General features: G+C 39.4%; 1 protein-coding gene across 2 annotated transcripts in view; it reads right to left on the minus strand.

Annotated features, from left to right (window-relative positions):
- Positions 1-7,151: 7,151 nt before the first annotated feature.
- Positions 7,152-22,376, minus strand: part of gpr158a (G protein-coupled receptor 158a) — a 130,163-nt gene continuing 114,938 nt past the window's right edge. Inside the window, exons 9-12 of one of the 2 annotated variants that reach the window (XM_058403868.1) lie at positions 15,045-15,150; positions 14,454-14,600; positions 14,242-14,325; positions 7,152-13,799 (exon numbers count right to left, since the gene is read on the minus strand). In XM_058403868.1, the coding sequence (XP_058259851.1) occupies positions 11,883-13,799; positions 14,242-14,325; positions 14,454-14,600; positions 15,045-15,150 (2,254 nt within the window). In that variant the 3' untranslated portion in view covers positions 7,152-11,882. The remainder of the gene's footprint in view (positions 13,800-14,241; positions 14,326-14,453; positions 14,601-15,044; positions 15,151-22,376) is intronic. The other variant, XM_058404627.1, reaches the window with a different exon arrangement.

Genomic DNA, 22,376 nt, shown 5'->3' on the forward strand with positions numbered 1-22,376 from the left:
ACTTTCATGAAATTCTTCAAGAAAATATGCATGAAAGTTGCAGATTTTAAAAGATCCCTAGAAGGAGTACACTTTGAGGAATCTTTTGCGGTCTTATCTCATCAGTCATACACTTGAGATGAGCCAAAGGCTGGTGCCAAATTGTTACTTTGCCTTGAAAATGACTGAGATTGCTTTCTGGGCTTCATATTAGGTACATGAGATGTTGGCATTCAGGTAGGCTGTGGTATTTGGCACAGATTCTACTCCAAAATCTAAATCTGTCAACCAGGCATTGCATTGATGGCACTGGCATCACCACACAGCCTGTACAACATCTCAGTTGACCATAACTCTATATGCACACAAGGGAAAGGCTTGGGATTTGTAGAGTAAAAGCTCTACCCCTGCTGTAGGCTTCATTAATTTAGGTAGTAATAAAGAGCCTGCACTTTTTGAGTCTTGTATCACAGGCCCACCTTAGCTGGTCAGACAGCAAAGAAAGGAAGTTATATTGATTTAGGCAACTCTTTAATATGAGGTTCCTCCAGTAATAATAATGACAGACAGCTACATGTTAACATCACTGACTGTGTTTGTTCAGGATGCTACCACCCCTGGTGTCTGACTCACTTTCTCTATAAGAATGATGGCCTCACTGTTGATCTGTGATTGCTTGATCAAAACAGAACGATGACTCAGCTGGTTAGCAGCAGATCACTGTGTCTTCCCACCTCCACCACCTCCTGCCTTCATAAAGACTCATGATTCATCGATCTGCCCAACACACAGCTTTTAAAAGCAGCTCTAGCCATGTCCTGGTTCATGCGTCATGCTCTATTCACACCAACAAATCAGTCATATTTCTCATACATGATATCTTTCTGAGGCTGAAGTCCTTATCTGACCTTGGCTGAGAAATACAACATGGCAGAATGTACTCTAAAAAATGTTTTTAATTTTATTTTTATTCATTCCTATACAACACAGTAAACCAGGGTCATCCTGGGCAAATTCATAAAAATAGACGGTGGTATCAGTAGACAAGACTAGATCCCAGGAAATAAGAAAAGTAGTGAATAAAATAATAATAAAAAAAGTCTCTGCTTCTATATGCTGGCTTCAGCTAAATAATTAACATCAATTTTCAATGTCATTTAATGTCATAGGCTGCTGAACTATGGTCAGATTTTTCATTGGATTATTGTCACTGCTATAGTCATTTTTTTTTCAACTGCTTAGTTGAGTCCACTGAAATACGTCTGGATTTATTGGTCTTGGATTTATTGGAATTTGCACTTGGACATGAACTCAGAAAGACTTGCTTTGGTCCATCGACGAATCTTGGTCAGCTTCTTGGTCAGAGTTTATCATGGCCTCACAGTATCAGTCTCAACTTCCCATCAGCTACAGTCACCTACACAGTCGAGGCGATTGGACGTCTTATTGCACACACAGTGTGAAGTCTCACTTCATGTGATCTGTTGAGACATTTCCAGGTCTTGGTCTCAACCAATGTTTATCTTGTCTTTTTTTAAAAAAACAAACAAACAGTCTAATCACTATCACAATGCACAAATGCACAGACTCAAAAAGGTTCAGATTGATTTCTCTTCAATCTTGACTCATTTGTACTTGGACTCGATCTTGACCTTTCATGGACTCCCTTAAGATTCAGTCTTAATCTCAGCTAGTCCTGCTCTCAGACGTGTATTATACTTGGTCATGTTGGTCTTGGTACCTCCCTACTTTGTTGTGTCCACATCCTGACTGAGGTCACCAGTTGATAATCATTGCTATAGATGGTTTGTTGACTGTCCAGTCTTCCATAAAGTGCTGGTGTGGATGCATTTACATTTCTGGCATTTGGCAGACATCCTTATCCAGAGCGATGTACAAAAGTGCTTTGAAGTCTCTATCAATGAAAACATCAACACTGGTTCGCTTGGTCACAGACGTAAAAACTGTATTGGGAGGAAATATTCTTGGCTTTGTAGGCAAGCATCAGTGTTTTGAATCTGGAATTTGAATACCGGAAGCCAGTAGAGGGAACACAGTAGTGGGGTGGTGTGGGAGAACTTAGGCAGGTTGAAAACAAGTCACGCAGCTGGCTAAATTTCAGGAAGACATAGGTTTGAAGACAGCCAGTGACTCAGCTGTTCGGACATCAGGTTTTTATTCTAATCACCTAATTCCACCTGTTTAATCAGTTGATCTTGGATTAAATACATTTTTATCACATTTGACAGACCCCCTGATCCAGAGTGACTTATAATTCTTATTTTTACGACTGAGCAACTGTAATGGTTTGTGGTCCTGGGATTCAGTCTCAGAACCTTTCAATCAGTAGTCCAATGCCTCTGAACTACAGTTTAAAAAATAGATGATCAGGTAGGAATGAAACCCTGCACCCACACTGGACCTTTCTGGATAAGACTGGACACCATAATGATGGTGTATAGTTTAGGAAAAGAAAACTTGTCAAACTTATCAAAAGCTAGCAAGGTTCATTCATTCAACCATCCATTAATAGGCACCCTGTCAGAGTTGTAGTGTACGTGAAGTTGATGGTGAGGTGGCGGCATCCCCCTGTGTCCAGTTTTGCTTAAAGTCTACAATCAATGTTATCTGCTCATGTTCTCGCAAAGCTCAAGCCAAAAAGGAAACTTTTTAAAAGACCAAATTCACACTACTGGTTCTAAGCCTGATTAACAAGTTAAAATCAATGCATTTGCTAGTATCTAGCCTTGATCTTGTTGTCCTAATGCAAGACAATCCATAATAAAGTTCACAAGGACCACGTTCCAAATGAGCCTCAGCACAATTATGCAACACAGAATAACATCTGTAACGACCCATTAGATATTGATTCCAGGCCGTAGTGGGAGGCGAGTCTCGCTGTATTGACTGACTGCTCAACACGCAGAGTGCTCTCAAAACGAGAGATCGATGCTAAAATGATTTGTGTATATTCTTTCACTGTGTCTTTACCTTACAGCACATTAGAATTCCAGTGTCCATGCAGCTGCATCGGAAAAAAACCCAATGTTTATTCAGTGAAATGATTCGAACAGTATCCTGAAAACAGCTATTTGAAAACAAATGTCTGATGATCTGATACAGCTATGAGCTCAAAAGTTGAACCAACGAAGAAGGTTGTGATTTGCGGGAAGTAGCAGCTGAAAAGCCTAAACTAAGCAAGAAATAAAGATTACAGCTTTGTTGGTGAAAGGATTTATTTGTGCCGAACTTCATTTGATGATAATGTACTCAATGCTTTATGTCACAGCAGTGGTAGCAATGAGATTTGAAAATCTGGGTCAAATCTTGGGTCACGGATACAGAAAACATTCTAGGAATACGGGGCATAATGTAGGGAGATTTGTATAGAACATGGATGGAACACACACATTTATTCATAGCAAGAGGTAATTTAGAGTCCACATGTTTGTGGTAGCTGGAAAGAAACCAGAGAACCTAGAGGTAACCACAGCACCTCATGTAGAAGCTCCACATCTGCTTACTAAGTAAAGTTAAGTAGTGTGTATTTGTCACATATACATTACTGCATAGTTAAAGTCTTTTGGCATATTCCATCCTTGGAGGATTGGGGTCAGAGCACAGGGTCAGCCATGATGCAGCACCGCTAGAGCAGGAGGGTTGGGGTAAGAGCACAGGGTCAGTCACAATGCAGCACCACTATAGCAGGAGGGTTGGGGTCAGAGCACAGGGTCAGCCATGATGCAGCATCCCTAGAGCAGGAGGATTGGGGTCAGAGCACAGGGTCAGCCATGATGCAGCACCACTAGAGCAGGAGGGTTGGGGTAAGAGCACAGGGTCAGCCATGTTGCAGCATCCTTAGAACAGGAGGGTTGGGGTAAGAGCACAGGGTCAGCCATGATGCAGCATCCCTAGAGTAGGAGGGTTGGGTCAGAGCACAGGGTCAGCCATGATGCAGCACCCCTAGAGTAGGAGGGTTGGGGTCAGAGCACAGGGTCAGCCATGATGCAGCATCCCAGGAGCAGGAGGGTAGGGGTCAGGCAGAGGGTCAGCCATGATGCAGCATCCCAGGAGCAGGAGGGTAGGGGTCAGGCAGAGGGTCAGCCATGATGCAGCACCCCTAGAGCAGGAGGGTTGGGGGCCTTACTCAAGGGCAATGTGCTTGAGTCTGAACCCCTTGAGCTACCACCACCCCCAGGATCAACCCAGGAACCTTGAAGCAGTGATGCAGCAAAGCAACCTCCTGAACCACAGAGCAAAATCTTCTGTATTACTAAGTAAAGTAAAGTAGTGGGGTTTTTTTCTAGTTAAGTACAGCGCCAGGGATGCTCACCATCTACACCAAGAAAATACAATACTGTTTTCCTCAAACCGGGCCACTGCAACTGTGATATTGATGGCATTGAGGAGACAGAGTCTGATTTCATCTTATCCACTTTCACCGAGCTGAACAGAGCTTTTATTGATCTCCGTCAGAGAGACTACAGCATCTCCATAAAAGCATTTCAGGAGCTGAGCCAAAGCATGAATATGAATATACCGAAGTAGCTCCCATGCTGCAGGCTTTCAAAGCAGTGCATTTTTCTTCCTTCCTTCCCCCTCCAAGTAAACAAACTCCTGAAGAGGAAGAGACAGAAATGCATCATGGGAGAGTGGCACTGCCAAGGAGAAAGCTTTAATAAAGGTGAAGAAGCAGGGGGTGGTGGGTGTCTCTCACGCTATTGTCTCGGAGATGCTTTCCACCAAACGTTATCCGACTGCTGCAATATCTAGCTTTCCGAGTTATCTAGAAATAATCAGCAGAAAGAAATCAAAGCACCTCGAAGTGAATTCAACACTCCTTTGAGACACAACATTGAGTTCTGGAGGAAAACATCATTGGGACTGAAACACCTTTGTGACGGCGATGGCTGGTTTCAAAGAGAAGAAAATGATATTTTAATCCTGACTGGAACAAAATATTCTGGCAGCAGGGGGGTCTACCTATCTACCTCCATGTTATCTCTTCATAACAGTTCAGACATACGGTAATGACTCATTAACACTGATACATAAGATGTTGGATTAAAAGGAATCCACATCAAATCTTGCTCTTTAATGAACCAAAATGAAACATTTCTGTAAAATCAGGAGGCAAAGGATGCTTCAGACAAAAATACTTCAGCTTTGCAAGCAAAGAGGCTTCTGAGGCTGCAGGAAGGGAAATACATGATGATCCCAAGAATGCTTTTTAGAGTCCTTTTTTAGAAATAGGCAATGAAAGGGTATTTCCCACACAAAATATATTTCCTCTGGGTCCTAGTGACCTCTGTGTAAAGGGAATCCTGGGTTGTGTAGTTGTGTAGAGGTCACACACTGCTCCTACTTTCCCTGGGGGACACTGAATCCTGGCTCTTCATCATTTGATGTTTCACACTCTACATTCCTAATCCCTGCTGCAACCTTCTTCTAATTTGCATATTCACATATCAACAACCCTGATTGGATAAATCCGACGCACGGCCGCTTAAAATAACGTCTCCTCTCACGCTTTCAATTTTATCAGAGAGGATAAAAAGTTCAGGTCTGTTCTTCTGCACCCGAGCAGGTCCTGTTATCTTTCACAGCTTTATCATCTTTTTTGTTCTTTTTAAGTTAAGACAGACGTTCGTTCCTCGATATCCGACTTCTGCTAATGTTTCAGCGTGACGTATTTCCCCCTCGCTACGGCGCGCACTTCCATGATGTCGGGTGTTTTGCCTCCTGACTCTATCTACCGAGTCGTTTTTGTTAAGTGTCGCTACATCCTGGTTTTCTCCTGATATGAGGCACAGAGGCGCTGCTCAGTTTCTGATTGGTTGTCTGTTGCTAAGCGACTAGCCGTAACATTCCAACAGCGCATTATTACAGACTTCTTGGAATTGTTTTAAAAAAGACTAATGAGCTGGAAAAAAAGAAAGAAAAACATAATTTCTCTGTGAAATGGTTCATTTGAGTAAACAGAATGAATAAAGACGTGTCACGACAGCGCAGGGTTCAGCTTCCTGGAGTTCCTCAGGGTCGGGAGATTCAGTCTCGCTCCATGTGTGATGACGTTTCCAGGAGTGTATTACAGTGCACACCTTCCCATTATCCTATTATCTAGTTTACATTTTTCTAGAATTATGATGAAGGGAGCAAATTAAAATGAATAACATGAAAACAATTAGTTTTATTTATTGACTGAAATATTGAATAAAATAAAATAAATAAAAATAAAATAAAAATAGTAAAAAATTTATTTATTTATTTGTTTTGTTTTATTTATTTGTATACTGCTACTACTACTAGTATTGATACTACTACTAATAATATTAATATTAATATTAATAATAATAATGTTTCTATACTTCTGTAAAGCTGCTTTGAAACAATGCCCATTGTTAAAAGTGCTATACAAATAAAATTAATTGAATACTAATCAACATCATCATCATCATCATCTATGTTTATGTTCCACTTTTCTTTTACAGTCGAAGATTAAAAGAATAAACAATAAGCATAAAGATCAGACAAAAAAACCCCATAGAAGATTAAAATGCTGTTCTAAATTTCTGTTCATATACTACTGCTATTTATTTATGCACAACTGCCGCTACTACAACGACTACTACTACTAGTATTAATAATCCTCATCATCATCAACTTTGCTTAAATTGCACTTTTCATTTAAACTCAAACATTAAAACAATAAACAAAAAACATAACAATAAAAAGAATTAAATTTACATAAAATGCTGCTCTTAATTTATGGTATTATTTATCTATTTATTTATGCATTTGTTTGTTTACCAATGAATAAAAATAATAATAACAATAACAATAATTTATTAACATTAAATTATTATAACAAATATATTACATTAATAAATAAATTATAATAAATGTAATAAAATATCAAATATTAATATAATAATACTTTATATAATATATAATTATATAAAGAATATAAAATTTAAAATGAGTATAAGGAGCGCTAACATAATATTATAAATAAAAAGCAAAACAAAGAATCAGAACAAAGATCCCCCCCCCCCACACACACACACACAGACATCATTGTGGACTGAAGAGTCAGGCAGTGTTTACTTTATTAGAATCTTTATTAGTAACTAATATTTCTCGACCCCATTAGATCTCCCATTATGATCGAAATCAAACCAGCACAAGTCATTTGTATATAAATATTTATTGCAGAGGAGGTATTTTATGTACATGCTATCACAACACCATATAAATCTACCAAATCTCCATTAAGTGTATGCTAGTAGCTTTGTCATAGAGCATTTATTAGAACAACCACAAATTACAGTGGGTTAGTTACAGTTTTACTCACTATGCAACTTGTTAACAGTCCATAAAAGACCAAAGGTAAAATTGATTATTTCTTTCTTCTTTTTTTATTTTAGTTTAAAGTTCTATCAAGGGCAGTGTAACATCAGTCCTACTAATTTCATCGGATCATGCAGAAGCCACGAGAGCGATAGTTAAGACATTACAGCATTAAGTGGTAGTCGTTAGTAGTGTTTCCCTGGTGAGTCTCTCTCTCTCTCATACACACATACACACACACACACACACACACACACGGACACACACACATCTATAAGGGATCAGGGGGGAAAAAAGCGAAGAGACACAAATATACCAACAGAAATGAAACTAAGGTTGTCTGCAGGTCACGACGAGTGGAGGACCGCTCACGGCGTACGACACACTGGAGAGCTGATGGACAGACTCGGGCACGCTAGATAGATGCACTACGAAACAACGAACATTCCCAGGAACATTCTCTATGGGACAAAGACGGCAAGATTTCACACGTCCGTCTAGCATTATACTAAGAACATCTAAACCACCACACTGTTGTTTTTGGGACGCCTCACTCGAGTAGACTGCAACACGGCGAGCAGGCTTTTCATTTATTTTTTTATTTTTTTCAAGTCTTGAGTGACGAATTTGGATTAATGCATTAAGACATCCTATAACAGGTTCAAAAATATAGCTTTTTTTTTCCATCAGCCATCAAAGCTCTGACACAGACACGGGCTCATCTCAAACGAGGGCGAAATTTTTAGAATTTTTTCTTGAATTTTTTTCATTTTTTCTTTTATGGAGTCTGTAGGAAGTTCAAAATCTTTGGAACTAATACAATAGCTTCACTCTTAGAAAATAAAGGGGTCCTGAGGTTCTGGAAAAGGTGATACTGTAGATTGGAGAAAGTAAGAAACTAGCTTTAAATAGCTCTTTCTAAAACTCTTTTAGACGTTTCTGGGGTTTTTTTGTTTTGTTTTTTTACATTTTTTTTACATCTTACCAGACACCCTTATCCAGAGCGGCTTACATTTTTATGCAAGTAATTGAGGGTTAAGGGCCTTACTCAGGGGCCCAGCAGTGGCAGCTTGGTGGTTCCAGGACTCAAACTTATAACCTTCCAATCGGTAGTCCAACACCTTAACCACTAAGCTTCCACATCCCTTATCCTCTATATCAAATTTTGTACCAAACCTGAGCATTACAAGATCCAATCAGGAGCGAGGATCGCTTCTCGACTGACCTCAGAACAGCTAACTGACCACCTCCTCTCTTACATTTAGCTCAACCCGTCTCACTATCTCACTCACCTGAACACTAGCACACTTGTACACTCTCTATCCGTACACAGTGCTGAATTAACTGACAACTAATTAGACACAGTTTCATCTACACTATAGATGTTCATTTAATTGAATTTAATACACTGGTGATTTCGCTGATCGTTGTTATCGATTCGATCCGACGTTTTTGATTTGATTTATTTATGGATTTATTAATAATTCCACTAGATTCAGAACTACTGATGATAATTAGAGCATAAAAAACGGAATTTGTTTGTTTGATCGTTCTAATTTATATCAGTACTCGATCAGCTTGCATTTAATAAACTATTAATCAGTTTATTTTTCATTTGTTCATAAGAAATTGTAAGGTTGCACCTTAGTAACCTTGTACAAGCGTGAGAACGTTCATCATGGATTCAGTGTATCGACTATTGTACTGATAAAGTGTAAAGTGACCATTCAGAAATCATATAATTTGTAATATTTATCATTAAACAGGACTGGAAGGGTGAGATACCATACAGGTCTGGTCCTAAAGTTCATAGAGGAACAACAGAAGAACCCTGAACTTTCTAAGACCATTCAAACTGGAGCTTTTTGTAATTAAATCAATATACAACATTAAACATCGTTCCTGACTCGGACCAGACTGAATCGTTTATACGAAGCACTCTGAGCGTCGCTACTCCCACCGTCCTGCTGTACAGAGGCTTATGCCATATATATATATAAACCGTCCACCAATCCATTAGCGTCGACAAAACGCCCGAGATTCTAGCAGGAAATGGGACATGTAAAGTTAGGGTTTAGGGTTTAGGGTTAGGGTTTAGGGTTAGGGTTTAGGGTTAGGGTTAGGGTTTAGGGTTAGGGTTATTTGCTCTTCACATTAAACGTAAAAGTCAGGAAACAATAAAGACACTGCTACAAAAACAGCCAAGTCTTGAACATTATTAGAAGAACTGTGACATTAACCTGTTAAAAACTCAATGACTGAAACATTTTAAAGGAGAAAAGCCAGGGCTGTCATTCAACTCCGGAATTATTGGCACCCTTCAAGAAATTGTAAATAAGAATTTTTTTTTAATAAATGCAAAAACTCTCTCTTCATATATGTTATGTATTATCCAGTTCCTCAGTGATATTCAGAGCAATTTATTTCAAAATGACGCAGATTTTTTTGCAGATGCGGGCCGAGATGTGTCGTGTGACACCGTCACATCATTCATCCAAAGCTATCCTCTTCCATTCACGTGTATGGAACATGAGTTGAGCTCTTATTTAAAAAAAAAAGGATTTAGTAGTGTTTAACTGCTAGAAGATTAAAAGAAGAATCCTGTCCTTGTGATTTTAACAATTCAAGTACACAAAAAACAAGTAAGCCCCAGTAATTGAGCATTTTTGGCTGCAACAATCACAAAAATAATGTAGAACCCTGGAGGATCTGATTGTATTGGGATTAAGGGAAGCGAGTGCAACAGTAAACAGTTATATATTTGTCCGGAGCTGTGGGATCATTAATGCTATTGGGCTGCTGGTGGTTCAGGGTGATGGAATCATTCATTCATTCATTTGTGATGGGGATGACATCAGGATATTTTTATTTTAGGGTTCGTGTTTTTCTTAAAAAAGAAAAAAGTCAGGTTGCCTCTGCTAAGAAGGCCCCCAAATGCCCCTGCTTCAGGGGCGCTGCATCATGGCTGACCCTGCACCCCAACCGTCCAAGGATGGGATATGCAGAGGAAGAATTTCTCACTGTGCAGTAATGTATATGTGACAAATAAAGGCAACTTATGGATGGATGGATGGATAGATGGATGGTTGGATGGATGGATGGATTATTTATTTTTCTAATCTACATGATTAATTAAAGGTTGTTTCACAGCATTAGATGAAACCAGCGTTATTAATAACAATTATGGTACAGGAAGCAGGAAGTAATTACAGGTAAGCAGTAAAGTCTGAAAAAGAAACGTTGTACCAAGCAGGATCATTCTGAGAAATAGCTCTTTGGCTTTGTCACCTTGATCATCGTACCGAATTTGTGTATTGTTGAGAAGATCCCAGATGAAACGTTGCACACGTACGTAAAATCTAAACAGCCTAAATTTTGTCACTTGCTAACGTGAACCAAGTTATAAAGCTTTAATTTATATGTTTATGTTTTAAAGCTCACTCATGGTAAGCATGCAGTTATTCATTTTCCCGAAGGGTGCCAATAAAATTCCACTTAAAGCGACTTAAAGCATTTCCATTTCCGTCACTTATTCGACTCTCAGGAGACAAGTGCGTAAACACGGGACAGGATAGAAGCTGTGCTTTCCCTAAATACGACGTAGGACTGATACAAGACTCTTCAGATAGGCACGTTCATACCAGCAACTTCGGAAGCATTGAAAGGGTGTTGGAGGAACATTAAAACGATAATGGACGACGTGTGTCAGACATTCACGTACGGTGCGAGGATGACCCCGATAAGTAAACGCAAACGATTCGATTAACATGAATGCAGTGACTGTATGTATGTACACACCTCTTTTTGTCCGAGAATATACTAGTTACTAAAGTGCTACAGGCTAATTCTTTTTCCCCACAAGCAACCACATGGATTGGGTTCACAACAGAAAAGTAAAGAGATTTGCATTTGATATGCGTTTCGAGTACTCTTGTGTATTACTCACATGATACCTTTGTACGTCACTTCCATCTTTGGCAACATCATTTCCAACCCAACTTCGACATAAAACACCAAAGATCATGCTTATCCTAAGACAATTCATGCATGCTCCTTCTGAGTATTGTTAAAATACATAGAATATTTCCAGGCGCTCCGGAAGTTTGCCGGAACGTGTAATTAATTGTACAATCCCATATGATTGACATAGTCAGACAGACCATGCTACAGATGCAGCTATAATGGAATTAAGAAAATTCAGATTAATAAATAAGGATATATGTGATGAGGAAAGGCAGGTTGTTCTACATTGCACATAAAGAGTTGCATAATTCTCATACTACTGTTTGTGATTAAAGAGTACTTTGTAAGAATCTGGAATGCTTGATGATTTTGTTGCATTTATTTTTCGTTTAAGTTTCTTCCTTTTTTTTTTTTCAAAAAGCACAAAGGAAAAAAAATATTGTAAAGAAAGGCAGCTTGTGCGACTTAATTTTATTCCCAGAAGTCACCGTAATTAATGATATCTAGAGTTCATATTCCAGGGTTTTGTAAGATGACACAATGCAAGTACGATGAGAACTACGTTTTTAGTCGTCCGTATTGATCGAATGTCATGCTTTTTTCGTTGACGTTTGGTCATCAAAGTCCCATGGGCATACCTCTGCCATTTTGCCACCGCCTGGAACTCCTTTCGAATTGGGACTTTTCTGTTTCGCTATAGAGGAATCAGTGTTTCTTGTCACGTCTTTAGTCGTCGCTGGATCTTCAAAATCCCATGGACGTATAGCAGCTTGCATGGTTTTCCCTATTGCCGTGTTTGGACTTTTCTGTTTTTCCACATCACCCGTGTCATGACCACTGTCCACATCCCAAGGACAAATCTCAGACAGTTTGGCTTGGCTGAGAGGTCTCTCTGTTAGTTTACCTGAAGGAGGCTTGTCTTTTGATTTTGTTCTGGCCTTCTCATCATCCGTACCCTTCGTCTTCTCTTTTTCATTCTGGAATGTTCTCACAGGGGCCATACCCTTCTTTGTAGCCTCTTTCGTTTTAGAAACCTGAGAGGGACTGGGAATCTTTTCAGTGGTGGGGCTTGTTGATTCATAATCCCATGGACAGATGTCTGCCTTGGAAGATGCCTGCAGAGAGCTTCCTGAAGATTTGTAGGCCTCAGGAAGAACGTCTTTCACTTTCCCCTCAGTTAGGAAAGCTCCCTTGCCTTTGACGTCCATTGCGATTGTGCTTGATTTGGTTTTGACTTCTGCAGATGAAGTTTTGGTTCTGCCCTGATCAATAGAGCACATTGAGTCTATAGGTTTTTTTGGCAATTCGTCAAACTCCCAAGGACATACGTCCACTTTTTGAGATTTGGTTCTGTCTGTAGATGTGTGTATTTGAGACTGGGCAAGTTGGCTGGAGAAATTTGTTTTGGGCCTGTCTGTTTGACCTTGATTTTCTTTACTACCGTCCTCCCAAGAACAGACATCTGCTCTGTCGACAGGCTTCTGGTTGGGTCGCCGGGTCGAAGAAGGCGACTGATCCGTGCCTTTCTGCTTCTGCTGTTTGGCTGCCTTGGTGCTGTTAGAGTGGATTGTGGTGGACTCTTCTGCAGCGATGGACACATGTTTTTGTACCCTGTTCTCTGAGGGGGTGGGTAAATCCTCTAATTCCCAAGGACACACCTCAGAAATATTGTAAACATCTTTGCCTTTTGCTGTCTCCGAACAGATTGCCGGTTGGCTTTCACTAACCTGATGTTTCATTATTCCAGCTTTGCCAGCTGTCTGCCTGTACTCAACAGACTGGCTGATGATCATCTTCGTATAGCCCTCTTCATTTTCAACAGGGCTTTTAGCTTCTTTGTTCTTTTGTTGAACATTTTTGTTGGGGTCCTCTATGGATTGGTTCTTTCCCGTTAAACCCAGGGTCCTCTCTTTGGCGCTGGCAATGACACTGAGTGATTTCTGTAGCATAGACGTCCTCGGATGAAGAGGTTTCTTGTCAGCCGTCAGATTGTGAGCGCTGGCTGATTTACACACCAAAGGAACCGATTCAGTTGACTCACTGACAACGTCCATCTTCTCCGATGACTTTTTCTTTACCAGCTTTTTACCCATCAGTGTTTCAAGAAGAGATCCTTCTGTGGTGGATATTTCCATCTTATCAGTTGCTGAGCTGCTTGAGTCCTCGCTCTGGTCTCGCACATGATCATAACTGCTGTGTGACTTCTTCAGGGAGAAGACCTTGTTCTTCAGGGACTCCTCCTTGGCAGGTTTGGTTGAATGTGATGGCTCAAAAGGATTCTTCCTCAAGACACAGATGCTGTTACAGTTACTCCCATGCTCCCCCAGCTCCTTGTCCTCGCGGCTATGCTGGCGGCCCATAGTTTCTGGGATCTCGGTGATGCGTCTCATGAGGGAACGTCCCAGGCCTTTTTTGGAGCTGCGTTTCTTTTGCAAGTGAGGGTTGTTAGCCAACATCTTCTTCCGTTTGTAAATCTCCAACTGGGAATAAAGCTTTTTCAGCTCCTCCTGTGAAAAAAACAAAATAGAAAGAAAGCACAGAAAGACTTTAAGCATTGAAATGTGTTTGATATGAGGTCAGAATTTGATCAAACACCGATAAGCAGACATTCTATTGCACAGAAAACATGCAGTATGAGTTATTGTACGCAACTACAGACAATGCCACACAGATGATCGAACATTATAACATGCTGTTTGACAGTGACTAAGAACAGGACAGTCTGGGACAGTATTGGATATGGACATTTTGTGTGTTCTGTTGTTAGGTCTGAAACAGTCTCGAGAATGATTTTTTTTTCTCTTTTGGATTCATTTAGTTTAAACCCATTACAGACTATTCACCAAAGCAGAAACCCCTTTAATACCCCTTAGTAAATGACCCTTGCCTTTAGAAAATGTAGTGAGAGACTTCTTCAGCTCTAACAAAGAAACGAAAACCTCTGCTCACATTGGTATATTTTTCCCAAAGACTGTCGCAAGACCTTACGCCACAGCCATTAATAGAACTGAGCTGGCCCATTTCGTCTGGTGTCTGCAATAAAAAACTGCCATGGCTCAGTTATTTTATCAATGATAACACAAGGAGATTATGAAAATGTGTATTTACAGGTATATGGAAAAGCAGAGAGACAGCACAGACTGGACAAAGTGTTTACTAACCCGTATGTCCTCTGGGTCCAGACTGTGTTCACTCCATGCAGATGTGATGCTGCTGTTCAGGTAGGACCCTGACCGTCCCATGTCCAACTCATCCTCGTATGCCTCGGTGGCGATGTCATCCCTCAGGTGCGTCCCCGCAAACAGAAACTGTAGGATGTATGTAAGAATCCATAAAGCTGTAACTCATAAGGCTTTTAACCTATTATTGGCAAATTAAAGCTAGAGCAAAGATATAAAATTAGATATTTTCAATGTCTGATTTCCCATTTCTTAAGTAAGTCGCATTGAGGTACACCTTCTGGGAACTAATTACAGGTTGGAGTGGAGAACTGAAGAAACCTCAGACAACATGTGCCATAAGATCAGTCCAAGGAATAATTCGAATAAGTTGTTCGGATTTAGGAATGCCTCGATTCAATTCACCTTGTCACTTACTACCATGAACGTACAGTAGGGTTAAGCTTTAATCAAAGGGTCTGTCGCAATATCGATGAAATAACTCCATAACTATTGGTACAATTGGCAAGACCGTTGACCACACTGACACCCACATTGATAAGTACTGACTGAATAAATATTTTTAGAGGTTACCTTTGGGAGGAGTAAGAGTCCCAGGGTAACGGTCACTGTCAAGTGAGTGTGAGCGAAAAACAGCATAAGCATCCAATCAGGGTGCAGCTCAGAGGCAAAAGTAAATCTGCAAATGGACAGAAATAAGAATATGTTCATACATGGGAAGGTGTTCCATCAGATGTTAGAGCATGGCTGTGTGGATTTGTGTTCATTTACACATTCTACAAGAGCATTATTAAGATCAGGCTCTGATGTCAAAATGTTGAGGAGACTCCAGTTCCAGTTCATCCTAAAGATGTTCAGGGGGGTTAAGTCAAGTCAGTTTGGAGATGAACCAAAAACAGGGGTGATGATTGGGGTGCACATACTTTTGGCCATTTAGTGTAATTGATTTGTAGTTCCGCATTACACACTGCTTGTTGCTTGAGTTATATCCCCAAGGGTTTGTCCTTTCATCCGGGGAAAGTAAATGTAGTATACTTGTAAAATTAATTCAGTGCATATAATTAGACCTTAACAGCCGCTGTTGGACCTTATTTAAGGAATGTAACACCTGGGGCAAGCTGTTAAAGGAAAGTAATCAATAACAGGTTGGTGTGATGCGACCTCACACTAAGCACTCACACTGTGACTACAGCGTTGTTGATTATTTTACTGTAACAGCACATAAATGAGCATGTTAATATAAACCTGTGGTTTGCAGCTGCATTATAGTCAGAGTTGCTGTTATATAGAAAACACCTTCTTACCAATCAGTGAAGAATTCAACAACACATAGCCTTTATAAATCTTCCATTCAAGTGCCATGTAATAGTGCAGTCCCTTTTTTTTGAGATTGCAGGTTTAGCAGTTTAGAACACGAGCCCCATTCTCATTCACATGCTTCGGTGGCACTCATTTGGTGGTATTCAGAGCAGCCTTTTCATCTGCATTCAGTCTGCACTCACGCTGTTAGACAGGAGCTTTAACTATAGCCCTCAATCAAAGAAGCAATTGAGTCAGGGCTTTTTTGTGTGTGATACACCACAATAAAGTCTTATTACTTTACACCGATGACAAATTAAAGGAAAAAAAATGGTCGCATGGTAGCGCTGTTATAACGTTTGTATTTTTTATTTTTTTATTTTTTTTGGGGGGGGGCATTTAATTATTTATTTATTTTACAAGTATGCTATGGCATTTTAATGTTTGCTTGAGGATGAATATGATGTAATATTTGATATGAGTCCTGACCTCAACCCGAAAGAACACCTTTGGGATGAATTGGAGTGGAGACTGTGAGCCAGGCCTTCTTGTCCAACATCAGTGCCTGACCTGGCCTGGCTCGCAGTCTCCACTCTAATTCATCCCAAAGGTGTTCTATGGAGTTGAGATCAGGATGCAGGCCAGTCAAGTTCCTCCACACCAAACTCGTTCATCCATGTCTTTATGGACCTTGCTTTGTGCACTGGTGTGCAGTCATGTTGGAACAGGAAGGGGTCATCCCCAAACTGTTCCCACAAAGTTGGGAGCATGAAACCTTCCAAGATGTCTTGGTAAGCTGAAGTATTAAGAGTTCCTTTCATTGGAACTAAGGGGCTGAGCCCAACCCCTGAAAAACAACACCTGAATTCAAGGATTTGGAGGGGTGTTCCAAAACTTTTGGCAATATAGTGTATATTATTGCTATATTCGATATTATTGAAGCTTTTGTGGAGGCTTCTTGTGAGCCAAGACACCTGAAGATGTTTTCTCATTTACTTTGTCAGTTGATTATAGCTAGTATTTTTCCAAAACTCTGTTTTTATACAATATCTGGCTTTATTTACCGTTATCTTGGGTTGGATTTCTAGAAGCTACAAAAAGAAGAACTATAGACACTAAACTAGGGAACAAGAAATTATAGACACAGAATTATAAAGGCCAAGGAAACTAGGGTACATTAAAAAGGAGTGAAGCAAGAAATTCAGGTATACTGAAATTTAGTGAACACTGGAAACTAGGTGACAATGGAATGATGAAACACAGGATAAACAACAAACACACCACAGGACAGAGACTGGATGCTAAAGGGCATGGAAACTAGGGAACAGTGGAAGTTTCTGAAATTAGTCTGAATCTAGGGGACCATGAAAACTACTAATCTTGGAATCTAGGGGACATTGGAAAATACAGATCTTGGAATCTATGGGACCATGAAAACTACTGATCTTAGAAACTATGGGACCATGAAAAGTACTGATCTTAGAATCTACGGGATCATGGAAACCACTGATCTTGGAATCTAGAAGACATGGAAACTACTGATCTTGGAATCTAGGGGACACTGGAAACTACTGATCTTGGAATCTATGGGACATTGGAAACTACTGATCTTGGAATCTATGGGACACTGGAAACTACTGATCTTGGAAACTAGTGGACACTGGGATCTACCAAATAAGTACACTAAGGGGAGCTGGAAACTACTGATATTGGAATATATGCAAAACACTGGAATCTACTGAAGTATTAAACCAGGGGACCATGGAAACTACTGATCTTGGAAACTGGGGGACATTGGAAACTACTGAGTAGGTAAATTAGTGGACCATGGAAACAACTGATCTTGGAATCTAGGGGAAACACTGGAATCTACTCAATTAGTAAACTATGGTTCAGTGGAAACTACTGATCTTGGAAACTAGGAGACACTAGAAACTACTGATCTTGGAAACTAGAGGACACTGGGACCTACCAAATAAGTATACTAAGGGAAATTAGAAACTACTGATATTGGAATCTCTGTGAAACACTGGAATCTACTGAAGTAGTAAACCAGGGGACCATGGAAACTACTGACCTTGGAAACAATGGGACACTAGAAACTACTGAATAGGTAAATTAGTGGACCATGGAAACTACCGGTCTTGGAACCTAGAGGACACTTAAAACTAAGGAACAAGGAAACTAGAAAAAAAAACAAGCTTCCAGACACTCAGGAACAGGAAATTAAAGACTCTGAATGATAAGTGGCAAGGAAATCAGGGAAGAGAAGAATCAAGGAAACAACAAAACGTGGGACATTGATCTAGAGAACAAGACATTAAGGATATTAAGAGGTAAGACTAGGGAACAAACTACCGTTCACTCAGCTAGGGAACAAGAAATTTTGAGAGCATGCTGACCTTGAAAAATCTTTTGTATTTTTTTTAAATGCACCTTCAGCCTAGTCGAATAAATAAAAGACTTTATTCTTCTGGAAATTCCACTTGACACCGTAATTTAATAGAAGCAGCATCCATAAGAGGCACCCTTGAAAATCCTTTTTTTAGGGCAGGACAAGGCTTAAGCTGTCTGTGTAAAAGCCAGCCATAATGCTTCAGGTGTGATGGAGAGGCCTCCGGCCTGTGGGTTCGACAGGTGGATGGATAGCGCTGCTCTGCTTCATGGATAAATAACATGAAGGCTCTAAAGCTCTCAAGCACTGCAGACAGTTAGTGAGACACAAACAGGATATAGCGTGTTTATATTAAGCTCCTGTAAATTTATGTGCTGTCACCTGAGTGTGCTATATTTTATTCCTACAGCACCAGAGCCGTGTCCGTTGTTAGAACACCTGGGATTTGGATCGACAGAACCAAGTGCTGTTTTTTTTTTTCCTCACGTGGTGTTTACCAGGATAATGATTATGGGTGACAATGTTGTTCCTCTTTAGGATGTTGCCTTATATAATAATGATGTGTTAAGGGAATATGTAATAAATAGAGTATGATGCTGTTTGGTTTGCTATTAGATTGTGTCCTGAGATGATTTTATTTATTAAAGAGTGACACAGCATACTTTTTAAACTTTTTAAATAAATTTATAGTTTAATTTAATGTTGTGGAATGTCCACAATGCAAATTAGTTGTTGTTGTGCTGCACAGTTTGTACAGTTCTTCAATACAGTTTGTATTAGTATCTCTCACTATGTTATTCCACCAAATGTATTATCTTCCTCGTCACTGACTTGTATTGTCTTGAGCAACTAGAGCAAGAATTTACCATAAAGTTTCTCATCTTATTATCTCACCCTGTCTTACCTTATATTATCATATCATATTCTATTCTTATCTTATCTAAGTTTATCTTATCTTATCCTATTCTATCTTCTCTTATCCTATTCTATTTTATACTATCATATCTCATCCTATCTTATCCTATCTCATCTTCTCTCATCCTCTTATCCTATCTCATCTTCTCTCATCCTATCTTATCCTATCTTATCTTCTCTCATCTATCCTACTCTATCCTATCCTATCCTCTTCTCTTCTCTTCTCTTCTCTTCTCTTCTCTTCTCTTCTCTTCTCTTCTCTTCTCTTCTCTTCTCTTCTCTTCTCTTCTCTTCCCTTCCCTTCCCTTCCCTTCCCTTCTCTTCTCTTCTCTTCTCTTAACCTATCATACTATCTTATCCTATACTATCTTATCTCATTCTATCTTATCTTATCTTATCTTATCTTATCTTATCTTATCTTATCTTATCTTATCTTAACTTATCTTATCTTATCTTATCTTATCTATCTCATATTAACACCCATTCCCTCACTTTCTTTGTTGTTTGTTATATAACAAGAAAACTGCAAACTGAAGCCTTTCCTGAGTTAAAGTTAAAGCTCTGCCTCTATTACAAAGCACCGACACTGGAGACTCCTTCCTTAGATATTAAATAAACCTCTCCTTCACCACATCTTCACAAATGTTGTAAACATCCATGTGAGTGAACTGTTACTATAGAAACAATAACATATAAGAACAAGCGTGTTAAAATAAACCTGTACTACTGTCCGGGCTGCTGTATATAGAGAATGAATCAACACCTTCCGACCAATCGGAATTGCGAAAGCACTGACTTGTTACAGAGGAGTTGGCTCTCTTTCTAAATTTAGCAACGAAGGCTAAAATACCTCCTTAATACCCAGAATGCCCAGAAGCAGAGCTACTCTGGTTCATTAATTACATTTAATGATCAAGGGACATATACACACTCTGCTAACTCTACGCCTTAGGCTTTTTTCTTTCTTTCTTTTTTTTAATTATGCTTTGCTTTTATTATTCTAATATTATGGATATAGCAGAGAAAGCACAAGAGGTTTCAGAGTAAAGCTTTCAAGTGCGCTTCTTCTTGATCTTTGGTAAATATTCACACTACATTCCTCTGATTTCCCTGCAGGTTAAGCAAACCCTCACGGGAGATACTAGAACTGGAGCACCTACTGGGTCCCGGTGATATTACACTTACAAACACGTCTGTAGAGAAAAAGTAAAAGCCGCTTAACCATCAAGCTTTCAACAACAAGCTATCCCACTATAAATACACTTTATCTGTATTAACGTGTGTATTAATGTCATGTCTGCTACATGCTTTTCCATGACTTATCTGTTATATATCATGAAAAATGGACCTCACTCAACCCGGCTATCTAAATACATTACCCTTATAATATATATTAAAAATATTTGGAAAACTAGGCAGGAAGTTGCATCATCAAACTTCCTGAAGATGGTATGAAGAAGAAAACTCTCATTCTTTTCCTCTTTATTTTCAGGGATACTGTAATACTGCCCAAAGAGGTCACTTTGCTCCACAAATTATTGATTAAAAGTACAATCATCGTCCTCATGCATAAATTAGCATAAATGTTAGTTAACCATTTGCATTAGCATAAATGCTAGTGAGACAGATTTTGTTTATTTGCAGCAGTAAAGAATTTGTTTAAAACTGGCTTCATGAAGATTTTGGACCTTCATTGAGACGAAGCCAACCCTGTGAGTATCCCGAGGAATCTAGAAATACACCAGCTCCAGTTGGGTTCTGCTTCATGAAGGTTTTTCAAAGGACATTCAAAGAAAAGATGCCAACCCCATGTGGACTTTGAGGATGGCAACCTCCTAATCAGTACACAAAATAACATTCTACATAAACTGTATCTCCATCATCGAGCATCTGAATGCTTCGGCATGGAGGAGATGGTGTTGAATCTGTAACGAACTCAGATGTTGAGCTAATTTATGAGTTGCTCAGGAGGTCCTGGTTACACGACTCCAACTGACTGTATATGCATTATTTATTATATCACACTCTCTGGTGTTTATAATAATTTATAATTCACACTCTCTGGTGTTTATAATAATTTATAATTCACACTCTCTGGTGTTTATGATAATTCACACTCTCCAGTGTTTATAATAATTCACACTCTCTGATGTCACCCAAATGAGGATGAGGTTCTCTTATGAGTCTGGTTTCTCTCAAGGTTTCTTCCTCTTACTATCTAAGGGAGTTTTTCCTCACCACAGTCACCTCAGGCTTCTCATTAGGAACTAGGAATTAATACAAATATAAGTCTAATCTTGAACTTTCTGTACTATATTTCTTATGTTCTGAATCATGATCAAATCCCCACAAAAAAAGAAATAATGCTGTAATAATATCCCTGAAAAAGTTCCAAAAGCTAAAATCAGAATTACTTTTACACACAAATTTAGATCTGTGACCGTAGCGGAGTTAGCTAGCTTACTAGCAACTAGCTCAAACAGGATAGCAAACCAGGTAGTGTAGATTTAAACACAGCATCCTTATAGATGGTGTGTACTGTAGGTGGGCATGGATTTATAAATGCTGTTCAGCTTCTAAAAACTGAACAGCATTTACAAAGTTGTTGAAGCTTGAATTCATTTGTGGCTTAAATCGATTTAGCAATTTAGCACATGTCAGGCTTCCTGTTCTATCTCTCACACACACAGCCAACTTCCAGTGTCCAGTTTGTTAGTCAGTTGCGTGTTTATAGTATAATGTGTAAAATCATTTTTATCCTAAAGGAGTCAGTTATTTCAATTCCATAGAAATATGGACCAATGTGAAGGGATAGAGTGATAGGAGGAGATGGAGGAGATCAGGAGATATAGTTAGAGCGACTGAAAGATAAAGAAAAAATCATGAGTCATAGTGAGATCAGAGATGAGTGATGAAGGATGACAGGATAGAGGGAGTTCCTGGGGATAGCCCTTCTGTCTGGTACAGACATGTGTTCCCTTCATTACACGGGTCATCTCCTGCCACGCTGTCCAAAACTATCCCCTGGAGGACTTCAGCACCACATGGCAACCATGTCTGTTTTCCACACTTGTTATTTTTTTAACACTAAAGGCGCTATGATTTGCAATTTAAGACCAATCAGACTGGAGGATTTTAATGGCATAAAATAAAATAGAATATATACACTGGGTATCTGTATGCTGTAGTATATCCATCAACACTGTGGTCGTAGTCTCATCGCTTACACAACCTTCAGATGAATGAAACCCAGGAGAGACACTCGGGTTCTAATTACGGTAACTTTCTAATAAAAA

This window comes from Hemibagrus wyckioides, linkage group LG01, assembly GCF_019097595.1.
Source record: "Hemibagrus wyckioides isolate EC202008001 linkage group LG01, SWU_Hwy_1.0, whole genome shotgun sequence".
In the NCBI taxonomy this organism is placed as follows: Eukaryota; Metazoa; Chordata; class Actinopteri; order Siluriformes; family Bagridae; genus Hemibagrus; species Hemibagrus wyckioides.